Raw genomic sequence first — 17,666 nt, forward strand, 5'->3', positions numbered from 1 at the left:
TTGCACAGCTGATTTCTTTGTCTAGAGCTCTCTTCTCCCAGACCTTTTATGACTTCAGGACTCACTTTATTGTCATTTGTGTGTCAGTTTGACCATTTTTTTAAAAAGATTTATTTATTTATTTGAAAGAGTTACACAGAGAAGGAGAAGCAGAGAGAGAGGAGTGAGAGAGGTCTTCCATCAGCTGGTTCACTCCGCAAATGGCTGCAACAGCCGGAGCTGTGCCAATCTGAAGCCAGGAGACTCCTCTGGATCTCCCACGTGGGTGCAGGGGCCCAGGGACTTGGGCCATCTTCCACTGCTTTCTCAGGCCATAGCAGAGAGCTGGACTGGAAGTGGAGCAGCCAGGACTTGAACCGGTGCCCACATGAGATGCCAGCACTACAGGCAGCAGCACTGTTGCTGTCATTCAGTGTATCTTCCTTTTTTGCTAAGAAATCCTGATTTTGTCTGAAGTGACAGCGTGACCACCCTAACACTCGGTTTTTGAGCCTTCCGTATATTTAAACACAGTTTGATCAATGAAATGTATGTAATGTGTTCTGGGAGTTTCTGGGAAAGCTGTTGTTCTCTTGATGAAATGGGATGTAAACACAATGCTCTCATTCCTCTTGCATCCACCTGCCCCAGCCTAGAATGCAAACTAAATGTGGGGGTTTCGGCAATCCTCTTGTCATTATGAGGAGAAGGTCAAGAGAGTTGTGGGAACTGTTTATTTCATATTAATTAACCAAAGCTAACATTGGCAGATTTTTTTATGTGATAAGAACAGTTCCTATTATTCAAGAACCATTATTCATTTTTGTTTTATGTGTATATATGTTTTTGTCACTTATAATAATTAACATAAATGATACTACCATTGGTGGAAATCGAGAAGTCTGAAAGGGACCTAATTTGGGGAGGAAGAAACTGTAATTTTATTTCAGTTTGAGCACTTTGAGTCAGGTTTGTAGTATGCATCAACTCCCTGTTGGGGGTGGTAGAATGTAGTGGTAATATTAGAGGCAGACTGCTCATTGCCTGTTGCTCGAATTCTGACTGTTAGTTGCTGTGTGACCCTACTCAAGTCACCTAAAGCCCTCAGTATTTCAGTGCGTCATCTCTAAAACCTAATGATAATAAAGCCTAGCAAAGAAATGATTGGTACTGAGAGTACTTAATCTCTTTAAGGGAGAGAGGATGAATGCATTACTCTGTAGAGAAGACAAAGGATCAATAATTGATTTGTATCTGCATTTAGGGATGTAGAAATAAGTGGAATTAATGAAGGAGGAGGTGAGGAAGAAATTCAGAAATAGAAACAGGAAAGCAAAATTGTTCAGAAGTCAAGGAGAATAATATTTTAAGAAAGAAATGCTGAGCAGAGTTGATTGCTGTAGAAACAAGAGAGGAACTAATGAAAGGACTTTTCTTTGTGAGGCCCAGATGGGAGTATTTTCGTTGCAATGAGGAGTAAAAGTCAGTTATAAGGATTTAAGATTGAGTAGTGAGGAGACAGAACGGAGTTAACGTCATTTGCATGTTTAACTCACTTTTGCTCTTATAATAAAAAAAAAAAAAAACTAGGACATTTTTCTTTAGTACTCTTTATCATATATATTACTACTTATTATACTTTACACCTGTTGTATTCATAAGACCGTAATACCACCCTTTAAACAATTTAAGGGCTTATCAAATGTGATTTTGATTGTTTTGACAGTATTTGATTTTCATGCTGTAGGCTGACTTATGAGCCTAACCCCTACCTAAGTCAGCTCCGATGTAGTGAATAAGATCCACTTAGGTATTACTGCTGTGTGCAGGACACACTTCTCTGTGTATGGGGCAGAGACAGGTAGAAAAGATGTTGGCTTGAGCAGTAGGGATCTTCTGTGTTTCTGTTTTTCCAACTACTAGCTTACCTTGACTTGTCGTTCAGCTTTTTCTGAAGTAAATTCTGAAACCTGTCAAATCAGTACATACGGAAGGTGTGATAAAATATTTGACCTCCTGGGAAGAAATTTATTATTTGCTTTTTACTTTATCATGTAAAAGCTCCAGTGTATCTTTAGTTGTGTTATTAGAACAGAACAGAGTTTTGTCTTGCTTATTCTGATTTGTTGAGCAAACCTCTGAAGTCCCTTTTGAAAAGCAGCTATGAGTATTAAATTTAGTGTCTCAAATTTAAAAAATGATTTTTTTCTTAACTATAGAAGAAATATAAATAAAAAGTTTAGAAAATAAAAGTTTAAAAAAGAAGCAAAATCACTTCTAGTTCAAAGACAACTGTTAATATTTTATTGTATTTCCTTCTGGTCTCTCCAAAGATACATATTTAAAATTACTTTACCATAATTGAGATTTTTTTATATATGAGTATAGTTTAATGTATTATTTTTTTCCTGCAGGATTATATGATAGACATTTATCTAAGTTATTAAATAATTTACATTACCTTTTATTTTGTATAGTGTTTTAATTGGTGTTGCTCTATGTGACATAGATAATCTGATATGAAATTTTTTTCATGTAAATTTTTTTTAATTTTAAATAGATTTATTTATTTTATTTGAAAGGCAGAGTTACAAAGAGAGATGGAGAGACAGAAATCTGCTGGAGTTGGGCTGATCCAAAGCCAGGAACCAGGAGCTTCTTCCTGGTCTTCCATGTGGGTACAGGAGTCCAAGGACTTGGGCCATCTTTTGTTGCTTTCCCAGGTGCATTAGCAGGGAGCTGGATTGGAAGTGGAGCAGCCAGGTCTCAAACTGTGGCCCATATGTGATGCAGGCACCACAGATAGCAGCTTTACCTGTTACGCCACAACGCCAGTCCAATCACTAGTTTCTTTTTCTCCTAATCATCAGCGATCTGTTAGACAATAGTAAGGGTCTTCCTGCTGTTTCTCTGTTGAATTCTTATATGGATATAATCCTCAGTGCCAGCAGGAAGTAGGTCATCACCCTTACTTGCATCAGCAAAGGGGTCAAAAGATTGGAGTCTGGATAGCAGACATACGACCAATAAGATTCCTGTTGGAAATGGCCTGTGGCAGGCTGTGGTTGGAAAAGGTGGACACTGGGATATAGCATTAGGAAACAAGGGCTCAAGAGGGAGGCTGAGAGTCCTCAGCAGCGGCTCAGTAACTGGGGCCTGAAGACGTATTCTTTTTTTTTTTTTTGACAGGCAGAGTTAGACAGTGAGAGAAAGAGAGAGAAAGGTCTTGCTTTTCCGTTGGTTCTTAATATGGTACTCAGAGCTATGAAGAGGTATTTGGAAGGTATGTTGATAGTCATTGAGGTCTCACACCCCAATAATTCATTATCAGTTTATCTCTTTTTTGCTTTTGTTGGTTCATTTTTAAAATTTAGTTACTTATTTGAAAGACAGGGGCGTCATGTGGAGGAGGAGGAAGAGAGAGTGGAGGTGGGGCAAGAGAGACAGACAGATCTGCTATCACTAGTTCTCTCCCCAAATGTCCACAGCCTCCAAGCCAAAGCCAGGAAACTGGAACTTGATCCAGGTTGCCCACATTGGTGGCAGGACCCAACCACTTGAGCTGGCTCCCAGGATGCATGTTAGTAGGAAGCTGGAAACTGTAGCAGAGCCAGGACTCAAACACAGGCACTCTGATATGAGATGTGGGTGTCCCAAGTGGCATCTTACCTGCTAGGCCAGATGATTGCCCCATCTATTTTTATTGTTGCTGCTATTGTCTTATTATCTTAGAAAAGTCATTTAAATCCTTTGATTCTGGGTTTTCCCAGTTAGGAAATGAGTGTGCATTAGATAATTTCAAATGCTTCTTTGGAATTTCCATTTTTACTTGTTTTAAAATTACTTCCTTGCCATATCCCTTGTTGTCACTTACCTTATTATGTAACTATCCTTAATATATATACTTTAGTATACTTTATTTTTTAGAATTTTAGGTTTATAGCAAAATTGATCTTAACCTACAGAGTTTCTACTTCCTCTTATCAATATCCCACCACAGAACAGTACATTTGTTACAATTGATGAACCCATATTGACACACTTTTATCATCCAGAGGCTGTTACTCTGTGTGTTGTATACTCTGTGGGTTTTGACACCAATATAGCATAATACAGGATAGTTTCAATACCATAAAAATTCTCTCTCCTTTGTTCATGTCTGTATCCACCCCCACCCCCACCCCTACCCCTGCCAATGATCTTTTTACTGGCTCCATAGTTTGACTTTTTGTTGTATAGTTGGAATCATACAATATGTAACCTTTGCAGATTGGGTTTTTTCATTTAGTAATATGCATTTAAAGTCCCTCTATGTCTTTTGATGGCTTGACAGCTCATTTCTTTTAAACACTGAATGATATTCCATTGTCTGAAGGTACCACATTTATCATTCGCCTGCTAAAGGACATCTTGATTGCTTCCAAGTTTTATTACAGCTACCATAAACATCGTTGTGCAGTTTTTTGTATTGATATAGGTTTTTAACTCTTGAGTAAACCCTTAACGTCATTTGATAATCTTTAAAAATTATTTACATATGGGATGGGTGTTGTACAGTGGGTTAAGCCAATGCTTGGGATACCTACATCCCATATCAGAGTGCTGGGGATGGAGTATTGCCTCCATTGCTAATCCAGCTTCCTGCTGATGTGCCTGGGAGGCAGTGTATGATGGCTGAGGTACTTTGGTTCCTGCCACCCATATGGGAGATTCAGATGGAGTTCCTGGCTTCTAGTTTTGGCCTGACCTAGCTCTGACTGTTTTGGGCATTTGGGAAGTGAACAGCAAATGGGAGATCTCTGTCTGTGGCTCTGCATTTCAAATAAATAACAAATAAATATTTTAAAATCACTTAAATAAATTAGAAAAGTTATAAAAAATTATAATTCTCAAGCTGATTCAATGAATATTATATATAAGGAGAACTTATCTTGTAAGAGAATTTGCAAAATGTTGATGCATTTTATAATTTAAGGATAAAGGTTCCTTCCTGACATTTTTCCTGTGGCACAGATTTGAATCTTATATTGATGAGCAACTTAATGCTATACTCATAAACCCCAGTGACTTCTTTCTTGATCTTGAAAGAAAGGATGAAGAGATGATATGATGATTTGAAAGTGGTAAAATGTGGATACCTGCCCCTTAGATACTGTGCTTTTACAGTGATGTTAAATGAATATAAAATGACAAACAGTTTGGACTGTATTCCAGCTACTGGCTGGCAGTGAAAGATGATTCATCAGATGCCAGCCCTCTCTGCATTTTCCACCTTTTTGCCCTTCTCTCTCCCTTTTTTTAAAGGATGTAAATAAAATAAATTTGAACAGTGTATAAATTAGAACCATTATATGAATAATAAGATCTGATTTTTATCAAATTTAGTTTTTTAGTACTTCATTTTTAAGTGGTTTGTTTCTATGCAATTAAAATTATATTTCATAATTTTCTCACTGGAATATTTTGAATTTAACATTGTATTCTTATGCTAGACCTACCTATTTTAGAAGTATTTCAAAAGAAACTATAAATATAATACAAAAAAAGTTTATTGATCCTTCAGTTGAATATCAACATTTGGGAGAATTTAGTTGTATCCTTGAACTTAACTTTTAGAAACAGATTATATTTAATTCATCATGATTAATCTATTGATTTTTTTCCAGCATTCTCTGTAACTCACACAAACTTTGTAGAATCTTTCATATGTGGTCCTGATTACTAACAAAACTAAATTTATTTTGCCAAAACATCCTTCATTCAAAAGTTTTTATTCATTTTTTATGAAAATTGTTTAAAATTTTCCATATAACTTATTTATCAAAGAGATTTAAAGTTATTTAGGATGCTTTTGAATCCAAAATTTACAGATTATAAAGGTTGTGGATATTCTCACAGTACTCTAAATATTGCTTTTTTCATATGTGATACAACTTTAGGAGGCAATAAAGTGTGGGTTATTACTTTGAGAACAGAACACTGTTTTTTGCATATTAATTCACTTATTGCAGAAATATTTCAGTCAAAATATTTTTAAAGTACAGAAATATTTGGGAAGATGAAATTTAATTTTTAAAAAATGACTTTATTATTGTTTTTGATCTTAATTCTCCACAGTAGGAAGTCAGCTATCTTTTGCCCTGTTTTGTTAATGATACTCAAGTAGTGTGATTTGTACAAGGTCATATCAAGGTAAATTGCAGAACTGAGATTAGGATGGACCAAAATGCCTGCCTTTTTTCTGTGTTGGGTTACCAAATAAATTTTCACAATATTTTGTCATAATCAGTGATACCATTTTGTTCCATTATCTGTTTCTACCCAAAGAAGATAAATCACTACTTAATTCTTCAGTATGCCTTCAAAATAATGTGATCAAGTGACTTCTTGGGGGTTGGGGATGAAGTGAATGTAAACTTAATTTCTGATTATCTAATCCTAATGGAAAAGAATGTGTTTACTTACAGATAAGCTCTACAATGGTAATCAACGTATGTCTTTTAGCAAAATAATTAAACAATAACACTTGATGAATGTAAATGAGAGAAACTTATGAGAAGTTCTGTGCTAAAACATTAGCTTTTGTGACGTGAGCCTAGTGTGCACTATTGCATGCAATAAGGGATTCTTTTATACTTTCTGTTGCAGATGCTGAAAATGTCTTCTAAGGAGAAATATCCCTTATTTACTTTTGTAAATGGTCATTCCAGAGACTATGATTTTACATCAACTACAACCAGGGAAGAAGACCTTTTCTCAGAGGATGAAAAGAAAAGATTAAAAAGACTGAGCACAGAAGAATTTGTCTTGCTTTAAAGATCAGCACATTTGTACTGGAAGAGAACTCTTTGAAAGCAGAAAAGTGAAGAGAAACAAGTACACTTGAAGCTGGTTTATTTTCACAAATATCTGAATTTTATATGTTCTTTTAAAAAAGAACATTTGAAAATATACAAGTTTAAAGATATTTTTCTGAAAGAGAAATGATTTAATGAACTCTACTTTATAATAAATAATAAATTAAGTGATTCTGGTTGCATTCCTATTTCCCTAGGATTTGCTAATGATAACTCAATGATAACTCAACCTTTGAGGAAGTTTTTAGTCTTCAAAGCTTTCCACCTGAACCCATTGGTTTCCTAGAGGTTTTATGATAAAACATCCCCTCCTCCTGGCCGAAGAATGGGCTCACTACATAGTTCCAAAATCCTTAGTTTGTATTGATAACCAGAAGACCAGAGAATGAATCTTTGTTGCTACTACCATCCTGCTATTAATTCAACCAAAGGGTACTTCGGGATGTATCTTGATCATTAAATGCTATTTATTACCTGGACTATACGTATAATTCCCTAAGCAGAATTGTGAGTTAAGGTAGTACTTAGCAATATGATTTTATAATGGCTACTCAGAATGCTTGCTGTTGAACCTTCCATGAGGAGTGAATTCAAAGTATTGGTTTTTCCCACAAATGTAAAGATTATGTTATTAATAGTAACTGCAGTCATTCCAATCAGATGAATGCAATTATAAAATAGTAGTAGTGCTTCTTTTTTATCTCAAAAATGAAGTTTTGTGCATTTTTTAAATCTAAAGATAAGCACCAAGGAAAACATCAGTAGATGCTCCTCTGTGTGATTTTTGTTATTTGTATAAAGCAGTGTAGTGATGTTTAGAAGCTGAGATCATCCCTAAGGTGGATCTGCCTTAAGTGTGTTATGTATTACTCAAAGGCAAATTTGTGATATAAAAGTATAAGAGTTATTACTGAACCAGAATAAATACTTTAATAAAGATGTGAGAACATAAAATGCCTTTGTTTTGGTTTTAATGTTGGGATTATTTTAATCCTTTCATTTTATTCTCTCAAATTCTATTTATAATGAAGGCAAATGATATTGTTGTTCTGAAAGCAAAATATTCACTTAAGTTACGGAGCTTCCGTATTTCAATTTGGAAAGGTGACTTATTGTAAACATAAAATTGCATATCACCTAAAGCCATTGATCTCTCCCATCAGAAAGCCTATTCGTTTAGAGTTGCATGCAAAGCTGAAACACAGGGAGGGCAAATTGCTTTAGTATGCATGATGAGAGAAATCAGATTTGACATTTCCCAGTGAGAATAGTTTATTGAATTTAAATAAATAGTCTGAAATCTGAAATTTTCCTTTACTCTTGATAAAATCTGGACAAATTAAGTCCAATACTAATTTTGCTAGAATATCAAAGCAGTCCAGGAATAAGAAGCCAGTGGTATGTCAGATTTAATTTCATACACTGCAGTCCTCTTATCTAAACTGTTGCCATGGACTGTTCCTGCACAGCTGTTGTACCCACAGTATTCTAGAACAAACACATCACATGAGAGCATTCAGACTTTCAAATACATCAGAACTGGTTATAAGTGTTCTCTTAAAAGCTTAGAATTACAGGATGGCATGATTTCCCCAGCATATTGAAGGATCATTTTAAAGTAGAATTGTGGATTTAGACAAAATTACACTTGAATTGTATTGAAAATACTGTACTTGGAATATTGTACAAACAAAGCAGTTTGTATACTGTAGTCATCATCATGACTAAGAATAAGTGTTTCTAATCAAATTATTAGTGTAATTATATGCACATAAAAAGTATCCAATAATATGTATGAGGAAATGAATGCATGGCTAAAAATTGAGAGGGGCTGATAAATTTATCTTACCTGCCTGCTAACTGAACTGAAGCCAGAAGTCATGCTAATTATTTATTGGGACGGCAGCAACAAAACTGTGTTGTTACATTTTGGAGTAGAGGTACTGTGTATTCTGGTTTCAGACTTGGGTTTTGAACACAGACTTGTGGCAGCCAGTAAGCTCCATCAGTAAAGCTGGGAGGGATGATCACTTTCCGCCTGGAGAGCCGGACAAGATTCTCAAGTGTTCAGGAGGATCCTCCATTTGGACATCAATATTAAGATACTGGGTCTTACCATTAACATTTCAGAAGTGAATTTTTAAGGTTCTTGATGTGACTTTTTGATGAAGAAGGTTTCTTTTGTCTCTTCTTCATAAAATTTGATACCGTGCATTCCCCTTTGTCAATGTAGTCACCACCAGCAGGCAATCTTGGGAGTCATCATTTGCTGACTGAGTGAATGGAAAAAGAACTGTTATAGTATAAGCACATCCAAAAAAGTTCCCCTGAGGTATTCATTTTGCTGTTTTTACATTAAGCCAACCCTGTTGAATCTGTAATAGTGAGAAGACAACTTGAGAATTAAAAATTTAGGTCACTTTTGTGTTCTGTTAAACAAAATCGTTTAACATTGTTTAAGGCCAAACATATCTGACAGTAAAAATGTTAATTCCATTCTGTATTCACAAGAGTTTAAAAAAGAACAGTGAAAATGACTTATCTATAAGATCTGTGCAACTTTAGGTTACAAATATTTGTTTCTTAGAGACCATTAGGTGCCTGCTTTGATTCCATACCAGAAAACACTATTTCTGACCAAATCACACTAATCCTCCCTCTCTGTATTTTTTTTCTTTTAGAAAGAAGTTTGAAAGTTTGCCATAGATGACCTTCAATTGCTTGCATTTGACATCTAGGTCTTTTTAAATATATTTTCATATACAATCCTAAAAAAACTATAAAGGATTTTTCAAGGACAGGAATTAAGAGGAGAGACAGATAATTTTTAAAAAGTTTGAAAATATTAAATTACTATATGAGTTCTTATTGAAATAGGTTAGGGGGAACTGAGAGTTTAAATAATGATGAAATATAAGCAGGATATCCAGAATATATGATAGAGGCAATTTTTTGGAAAGGATAAGGGATTATTATCTTCTATAAAAAGAAGGGCAAATGGCTTCCAAGAAAATACTAGCAAGATAAATATTTATCATGTGATATTTACTGTACTCTCAGTGTTGTCAGTCAGTCCCAGTTCAATAGTGCTATTCACTTGAGCATTTATACTGAGTACTCAGATACTGAATTGAAAAGATGAGACATCAGGAAAAACTGGAAACATCCTATTGATTCTAAAATATAAACTTTATATCATTTTATAGTGTGAATTTTAAGTCAGTTTAAAAATCTTACGCATTTTTGTGTGGTTTTCATGGTTATTTAAAGGCTTTGTCCTTGCCTATAAACTTTGAAAACTATAAGAATTGGCATTGCACATTTTTGAGTTAGCATTTCCCTCTCCTCTTTTACCATCCTTCTTGACATTATTGGTGGCAAGCAATGGTCCAAAATATTCACAACTATTGTTATAAAATTTCACTTATTTTCTCACAGTGATAAGAAAAACATGTTAAATGTGGAGAATATATGTTTATTGTTATGTGGAAAAATTCCTTTTTACTTTGCTACCCTCTAACCTACTATTCCAGAAATTTACAAACTAAGTCTTCCCAGGTTGTCCTCCAAGTTAATCATAAAAATGTATTCTACGGAGATAATTATCTTTCATCTTAATAATTAAAATAATTATATATTCATATTTTATAAAAAGATAATATAGGTAAATAGAAATTAGAAATTCATGAGTTATAAAATAAGTTGTTTTACAAGCAGGAAAAATAACAAAGGAAATTTGGAAATCCAACAGAAGTCGGATACAAAAGGTTGAGAGAACTATAAACAGCAAAGTCTGGGTTTATCTAGGTAATTACTTCATGGTAAGCTGACACAGATAAAAATATGTGAATGAAAAGGCTTGCAGATTATGCTGATTTAAAATTGGATGTAGGCACTGGAAGAAAGGAAGTACTGGTAATGAAAAGTGGGTATGGGGCCGCCATATTGCACAAGTCCAAGGGGCACTATATGTTACATGAATGGTACTCCTTGGAGTTGTGCAGTGTGGCATCCCTGTTTCCTAATATTTACATACTACTTGCTGTTTACTCAGCACTGTTTTGAGCCGTTCACATCTATTAAAATATAGCTAATGAATCTAAAATGGGGAATTAGGTCTGAGATTAACAGGAGAATTACTATGAATCCTAGAATATGAATGATCACATAAAGAGTCCACAGTTAAGGATGTAGATACCACTTCTAAAGTAGCTTGAATAGATACTACAGGAAGAAAATCCACCCATACTTGTGTTACTTAAACATACTACCCTCATTTTTCTATACTTCTATATTTAGATTCATAGTCACATTACTCTAAGCATGTTCAGTAGGTTGAATTTGGATTCCTATTTGTTTATTTTCTAGTTGATGAAGAGGGCTGTCAGTCTTTAATGTTGGTTTATGCCTCTGTCTTCATGGTAATCTTTCCTGTGACTTGTGACTGGTTCTTAGACCTGACTCATTGTGATTGGCCAGTTTTGTGGCTGCCAGCCACTTTCTGCACCTACAGGACTTATTTTCTACATGATTTGTTCCTGCAAACACTTGAGACAGTTGAATGTTAAAGAACTGAATAGAGGATGCTGTAAAACAATGTTTTAGGGATGATTCTATCCAAGAGAGTTTAAAATATAAAAATATTAAAATTTGTTTTTATTTACTTATTTTTAAAGATTTATTTATTTATTTGAAAGAGTTACAAAGAGAGAGGAGAGAGAGAGAGACGGAGAGATCCATCTTTCGTCCAAAGGTTCACTCCCCAAATGACCACAACGGCCAGGGCTGTGACAGGAGCTTCTTCCAGGTCTCTCACGTAGGTGCAGGGGCCCAAGCACTTGGGCCATCCTCTGCTGCTTTCCCAAGCACATTAGCAGGGGAGCTGGATCAGAAGTAGAGCAGCCAGGGACACAAAACAGCACCAATATAGGATGCCGGCCCTGCATGCAGTGGCTTAACCTGCTATGCCACAGCACCAAGCCCATATTTATTTATTTTTAAAGATTTATTTACTTGAAAGGCAGAGTTACAAAGAGAGAAAGAGAGGGGTTCCATTTGCTGATTCACTTCCCAAACGGCCACAACAGCCAGGGCTAGGCCAGGCCGAAGCCAGGAGCCTCTTCGAATCTCCCACATGGGTACCGGAGGTCCAAGCACTTGGGCCATCTTATGCTGCTTTCCCAGGCACCTTAGTAGGGAGCTGGACTGGAAGTGGAACAGCCAGGACTCCAATCAGTGTCCATATGGGATGCTGGCATTGCAGGCCATGGTTTTACCCACATCACCACAGCACCAGCCCCTTAACACATTATAAAATTAATGTTTTTGAAGATTTGTTTATTTCAAAGTCAGTTACACAGAGAAGGAGAAGCAGAGAGAGAGAGAGAGAGAGAGAGAGAGAGATCTTCCATCCGCTGATTCACTCTCCAGATGCCTGCAATGGCCGGAGCTGCACTGTTCTGAAGCTAGGAGCCAGGAACTTTCGGGTCTCCCACGCAGGTGCAGGGACCCAAGGACTTGGGCCATCTTCTACTGCTTTCCCAGGCCATAGCAGAGAGCTGGATTGGAAGTGGAGCAGCTGGGTCTCAAACTGGCGCCCATATAGGATGCCAGCGCTGCAGGCCAGGGCATTAACTTGCTGTGCCACAGCGCCAGCCCCTCTACTTTTTTAAAAAAATATTTATTTATTTATTTATTTGAAAGTCTGAGTTACTCAGAGAGAGAGAGAGAAAGAGAGAGAGAGAGAGAGGTCTTCCATCCACTGGTTCACTCCCCAGTTGGCCGCAACAGCCGCAACTGTGCTGATCCGAAGCCAGGAGCTTCTTCCAGGTCTCCCGCTTGGGTGCAGGGGCCCAAGGACTTGAGCCATCTTCTGCTACTTTTCCAGGCCACAGCAGAGAGCTGGATCAGAAGTTGGGCAGCCATGATTCGAATCAGTGCCCATATGGGATGCTGACACTGCAGGTGGTGGCTTTACCCGCTATGCCACAGCGCCGGCCCCAGCCCCTCTACTTTTTTACTAACCTGGTTATCTACCTTTTCTAGGTTAGCCATTCCAGTATGTGTGAAGTGGCACCTTATTGTGGATTTGATTTGCGTTTTCCTTATGACTACTGATGTTGAACAAGCATCTTTCCATGAGCTTTTGGTCATTTTTATATCTTTAAGGAAATGTATATTCATTTTCTTTGATCATTTTAAATTGGGTTATTTATCTTTATATTATTGAGTTGTAAGAAATCTGTGTACGTTCTAGATACAAGTCCTTTATCAGATATGGTTGACCAACATTTCTCACATTTTGTGGGTTGTCCTTTTACTTTCTTGTGTTCTTTGAAACACAAAAAGTTTTCATCTTTATAAGGTCTAATTTCTCTATTTTCTATTTTTTTCCCATTGGTTGGTGCCATACTTAAGAAATCATTGCTTAATCCAAGGTCACAAATATTTACACCTATACTTCCTGCTTAGAGTTTTATAGTTTTAGCTTCTTACATGAAGGTCTTTATCCGTTTTTAGTTGAATTTTTAATGTGATATGAGGTGGGTGTCACATTTACTCTTCTGCACGTGGATAGCTGGTTCCCTGAGCACCATTTGAGTGATGCTGGCACTCTTGTTGAAAGTCATGGAGCCATAAATGTGATGGTTTATTTCTGAACTCTAAATACTATGCCATTTATCAAACTTTATGCCAATACCACACCAGTTTTGATTACCATAGCTTTGTAATAATTTTGAAATTGGGAAGTGTGAGTCCTCCAACTTTTTCTTTTCCAAGATTGCTTTGGTAATTCTGGATCCTTGTATGTTCATATGAATTTTAGGATAAACTGGTCAATTTTTGATAGACTTGTCTTCATTTTTAAAACATAAGGTGCGGGACTGGCACTGTGGCATAGTGGGTAAAGCTGCCACCTGCAGTGCCAGCATCCCATATGGACGCCGGTTTGAGTCCTGGCTACTCCACTTCCGATCCAGCTCTCTTGCTATGGCCTGCGAAAGCAGTGGAAGATGGCCCAATTCCTTGGACTTTTGCATTTACGTGGGAGACCAGGAAGAAGCTCCTGGCTCCTGGCTTCAGATCGGAGCAGCTCTGGCTGTTGTGATCATTTGGGGAGTGAACCAGCAGATGGAAGACCTCGTTCTCTCCTGCGCTCTCTCTCCCTCTCTGCCTCTGCCTCTCTGTAACTCTTTCAAATAAATAAATAAATATTTTAAAACAAAACAAAACAAAAGGTGTTACTGAAATTTTACATAGTATAAAATTGGCCCCAAAACATTTAAAATATGTGTTTAGAAGATAAAATATGCAAGCCATAGCTCTTATTTTTTTGACAGGCAGAGTTAGTGAGAGAGAGAGACAGAGAGAGACAGAGAGAGACTTATAGACAGTGAGAAAGAGACAGAGAGAACCAACCTTCCGTTGGTTCACCCCCCAAATGGCCGCTGCAACTGGTGCGCTGTGGCCAGCTCGCTGCACCGATCTGAAGCCAGGAGCCAGGTGCTTCCTCCTGGTCTCCCATGGGGTGCAGGGCCCAAGCACTTGGGCCATCCTCCACTGCACTCCCTGGCCACAGCAGAGAGCTGGCCTGGAAGAGGGGCAACCGGGACAGAATCCGGTGCCCCGACCGAGACTAGAACCTGGGGTGCCGTTGCCGCAGGTAGAGGATTAGCCTAGTGAGCCACGGCGCCAGGCAAGCCATAGCTCTTATAACTATATATAATCTATGTTGTATAAGAACATATCAAATTATAATAGATTGCATTATACCATATCATCAGCCAGAGCAAGTACTCCAAATCAAAGGCTTTACATATTCACTCGGTATTACTGGTTTGAAAAAAACTTGGAATCCTTATATTTAGGGTATAACAAGTATTCCGTTTATCAAATCCAGTATTACACAGTGGCTATTGTGTAATGAATTGGTTAAATTGTAGGGTCAGGGTGGCTTAGCCCAAGTTGTGACTTTAGCACATTTTAGTGACGTGGCCCTGCGAATTACTCAATATGAATCAAATGGGATATCAGTAACCATCCAAGTGCAGTGGCAGGTTAGGGCTGTGGTGAGCGTTGAGTGGAGAAGCAGATGCAAAACGTTTAGAAAAATGCCTGGCGCATAGTAAGTCCTCAGTGAGTGATGGCCTTTAAAAGTGTTGTCAAGATTTGATTCACGTCTGTCTTTTAAAGTTTGCAAAGACTGTAAAAGACTTGAAAAAAGAAACTGGCATTTGAGTACAAGAATCAGGAAAGAAAAGGAAAAAAAACCAAAGACATCAGTTCTGTTCCCATATTGAAAGCTCTACAGAGAACACGGAGATAAAATTTAAAAAGTGACACTGCTCTGTCAGAGAACTTAGAAATTTACTTCAGGATGGGCAAATACACAGAAAAAACTGTCACATATGGTAGAGAAAGAGAAGACTTACACCAGAAATTCTACGGAGTAAAATGATATTTAGTTTCTAAAGACAGCTCCCATCTGGTCCTGAGGATTAGGTAAGTCTTCATGGAAGAGGTGGCATTTGAGATGAATCCTGAAAGTCTGTAGGATTTATATACAGGCAGGAATGAGGTAAGTACCTGGGCTAATATGATCCAGTACCAAGATCCAGAGCAGGACCCATGGAAGTGTTTTCTAGATGAAGCTGAGGCTGGGACGGGACACAACCCTAGAGGGAGCATTTGTGGCGCATGCTGCTGGCTTTGGGTGTCACCTGGGGAGGGCGCCCTGCTGGCGTTTAGTAAGGCGGTAATGCTAGCATCCTGCAGGGATGCAGACAGAGGGGTGGGTGATAGGATGAAATGTATGTTGAGGCCGGGTTACTACAGGCCATGCTCATCAGGCTGAAATACACACCAGGGAGATGCCAGAGAGACACAGGAGGAAAGATGTGGCGAAGGGGGAAAAAAAAAAAAAACAAAAACAAAAGGTACAGAAATCAGAAGAAATGGGGTCTGGTTTTGGCACTTTAAAATATGAAGACTTAAAATTGGAGGGTGATTTCTCCAGCTCTTCTCTTAGAGCTGCTTTGCCTGGGTATAAATCCTCAGCTGGAGCCTGAATCAAGAAGGGGCTGAGAGATAGTAGGTCACTTATCGCAGGGGTTCATAACCTGAGGAACCCATTCATAGAATTTAGGGATCCATGAACTTGGATGGGAAAAAATTGTCCATCCTTATTTTCACTAACATCCAAGTGGAAACTGCCAAAGCACAGTACTGCTAGCAGTAGCTAGGACTTTGGCACCAGTAGAAATCAGACATTTTCATATCACAGTGAATGCAGATATCTTGAAATATTATTTACCTTGCTTTGAAATCTCAGTAGACCTTGCTGCTAGGACTTATTAATGTGTTGATGTATCTTGCAATATATTACTATATATCACAACTTTTAACATTTTAATAACTATTCCCTTTGTCATATGCATTTTCATTATCATTTAAAAGCATTTTTCTTAGGCTTTACCAGACTTCCCAAGTGTGTAAAGTAAGGAACTTAGAGAACTAGAAGGTTGTGAGAATAAGAGGAGAAGCAGATGTGCAGCGTTTTGAGCTGCAGCGTTTTGAGCATTAGAAGTAGATGGGATGAGCCTCAGCAGGGGAGGGTGTGGGTGGAACTCTGGAAGTGTGGATGCAAAGGTCACTGACTCAGTGGAATGTAAATGGATGGAGGAGTCTATTTCCTGGTTAAGTTTAAGAGGGAATTGTTCACTCCCCAAATGCCAGTAACAGCTGGTGCTGGGCCAGGCCAAAGCCAGGAGCTCAGAATTTGGGTCTCCTATGTGGATGGCAGGAAAAAGGAAAGTTTGAGTCAATGTGAAGGGATGGAAGAGTAATCACCACAGTGATGCTACACCAATGGCAACAACTACCACTTAATGGGCACTTGATAAGCATTTTCTCTCTTTTTTTAAAAGATTTATTTATTTATTTATTTGAAAGTCAGAGTTACAGAGAGAGAAGGAGAGGCAGTTACAGAGAGAGAGAGAGAGATCTTCCATTCACTGGTTCATTCTCCAGATGACTGCAATGCTTGGGGCTAGGCCAGACTGAAGCCAGGAGCCAGGAGATTCTTCCAGGTCTCCCACATTGGTATAGGGACCCAAGCACTTGGGCCATCTTTTGCTGCTTTCCCAGGAGCATTAGCAGGGAGCTGGATCGGAAGTGGAGCAGCCGGGACTCAAACTGACACCCATAAAGGATTTTGGTGCCATAGGCCTCAGCTTAACCTGCTGTGCCACAGCCCCAGGCCCAATAAGCATTTTCTAAAATACTCATTATTTTACTTAATCTTACAGGAATCCTGGAAAGCAGATCTTTGTATCTTCTCCATTTTCCAGGCAAGGAAATGGAGGGTCAGGTACTGGAAGGGAGGAGCTTGCCACGTTAGCGCAGTTGGCCAACTTAGAGCAGTTGGTAATGTGCAGTTCTGGGATTTAAGCCTCTCCGGATTCCAAAGCCTGTGCTAGCTTTCCCTGCAGTATCTCATTGAATTAGACGTTGCAGAGGATCAAGAGGAAGACACTGGGAAAATGGCGCACAGAATGGAGAAGGAGGAGGACTGAGCCGCATGGGGATGAGAGGAGAGAGAGCTGGGACGGGAGCGCTCACCTAATTTTGGAAGAATTTTGGAAAATGAGGGTTAAAGCCACAGGCAGTCCAGGTAGGAGGCTGGAAGAGATGAGAAGGGGTGATGTGGCACTGGATTGAGATTTGCTTCTGGTCTGTGGGGTGGGGGAGGAGCAAAAACAGAAAACTACATAAAGATTTACTTCTATTTTAGTGACGTCGAGTCTCTGGTCCCTGCTGTTTCAAACTGCA

The 17,666-nt window shown here is 38.2% G+C and overlaps 1 protein-coding gene across 6 annotated transcripts in view; it reads left to right on the top strand.

Annotated features, from left to right (window-relative positions):
• Positions 1-7,007, top strand: part of ATG4C (autophagy related 4C cysteine peptidase) — a 109,717-nt gene extending 102,710 nt beyond the window's left edge. For all 6 annotated transcript variants that reach the window (XM_062191458.1, XM_062191457.1, XM_062191460.1 and 3 more), the window contains one exon: positions 6,628-7,007. In XM_062191458.1, the coding sequence (XP_062047442.1) occupies positions 6,628-6,795 (168 nt within the window). In that variant the 3' untranslated portion in view covers positions 6,796-7,007. The remainder of the gene's footprint in view (positions 1-6,627) is intronic.
• The last annotated feature ends 10,659 nt before the right edge of the window (positions 7,008-17,666 follow it).

This window comes from Lepus europaeus, chromosome 5, assembly GCF_033115175.1.
Source record: "Lepus europaeus isolate LE1 chromosome 5, mLepTim1.pri, whole genome shotgun sequence".
Lineage (NCBI taxonomy): Eukaryota > Metazoa > Chordata > Mammalia > Lagomorpha > Leporidae > Lepus > Lepus europaeus.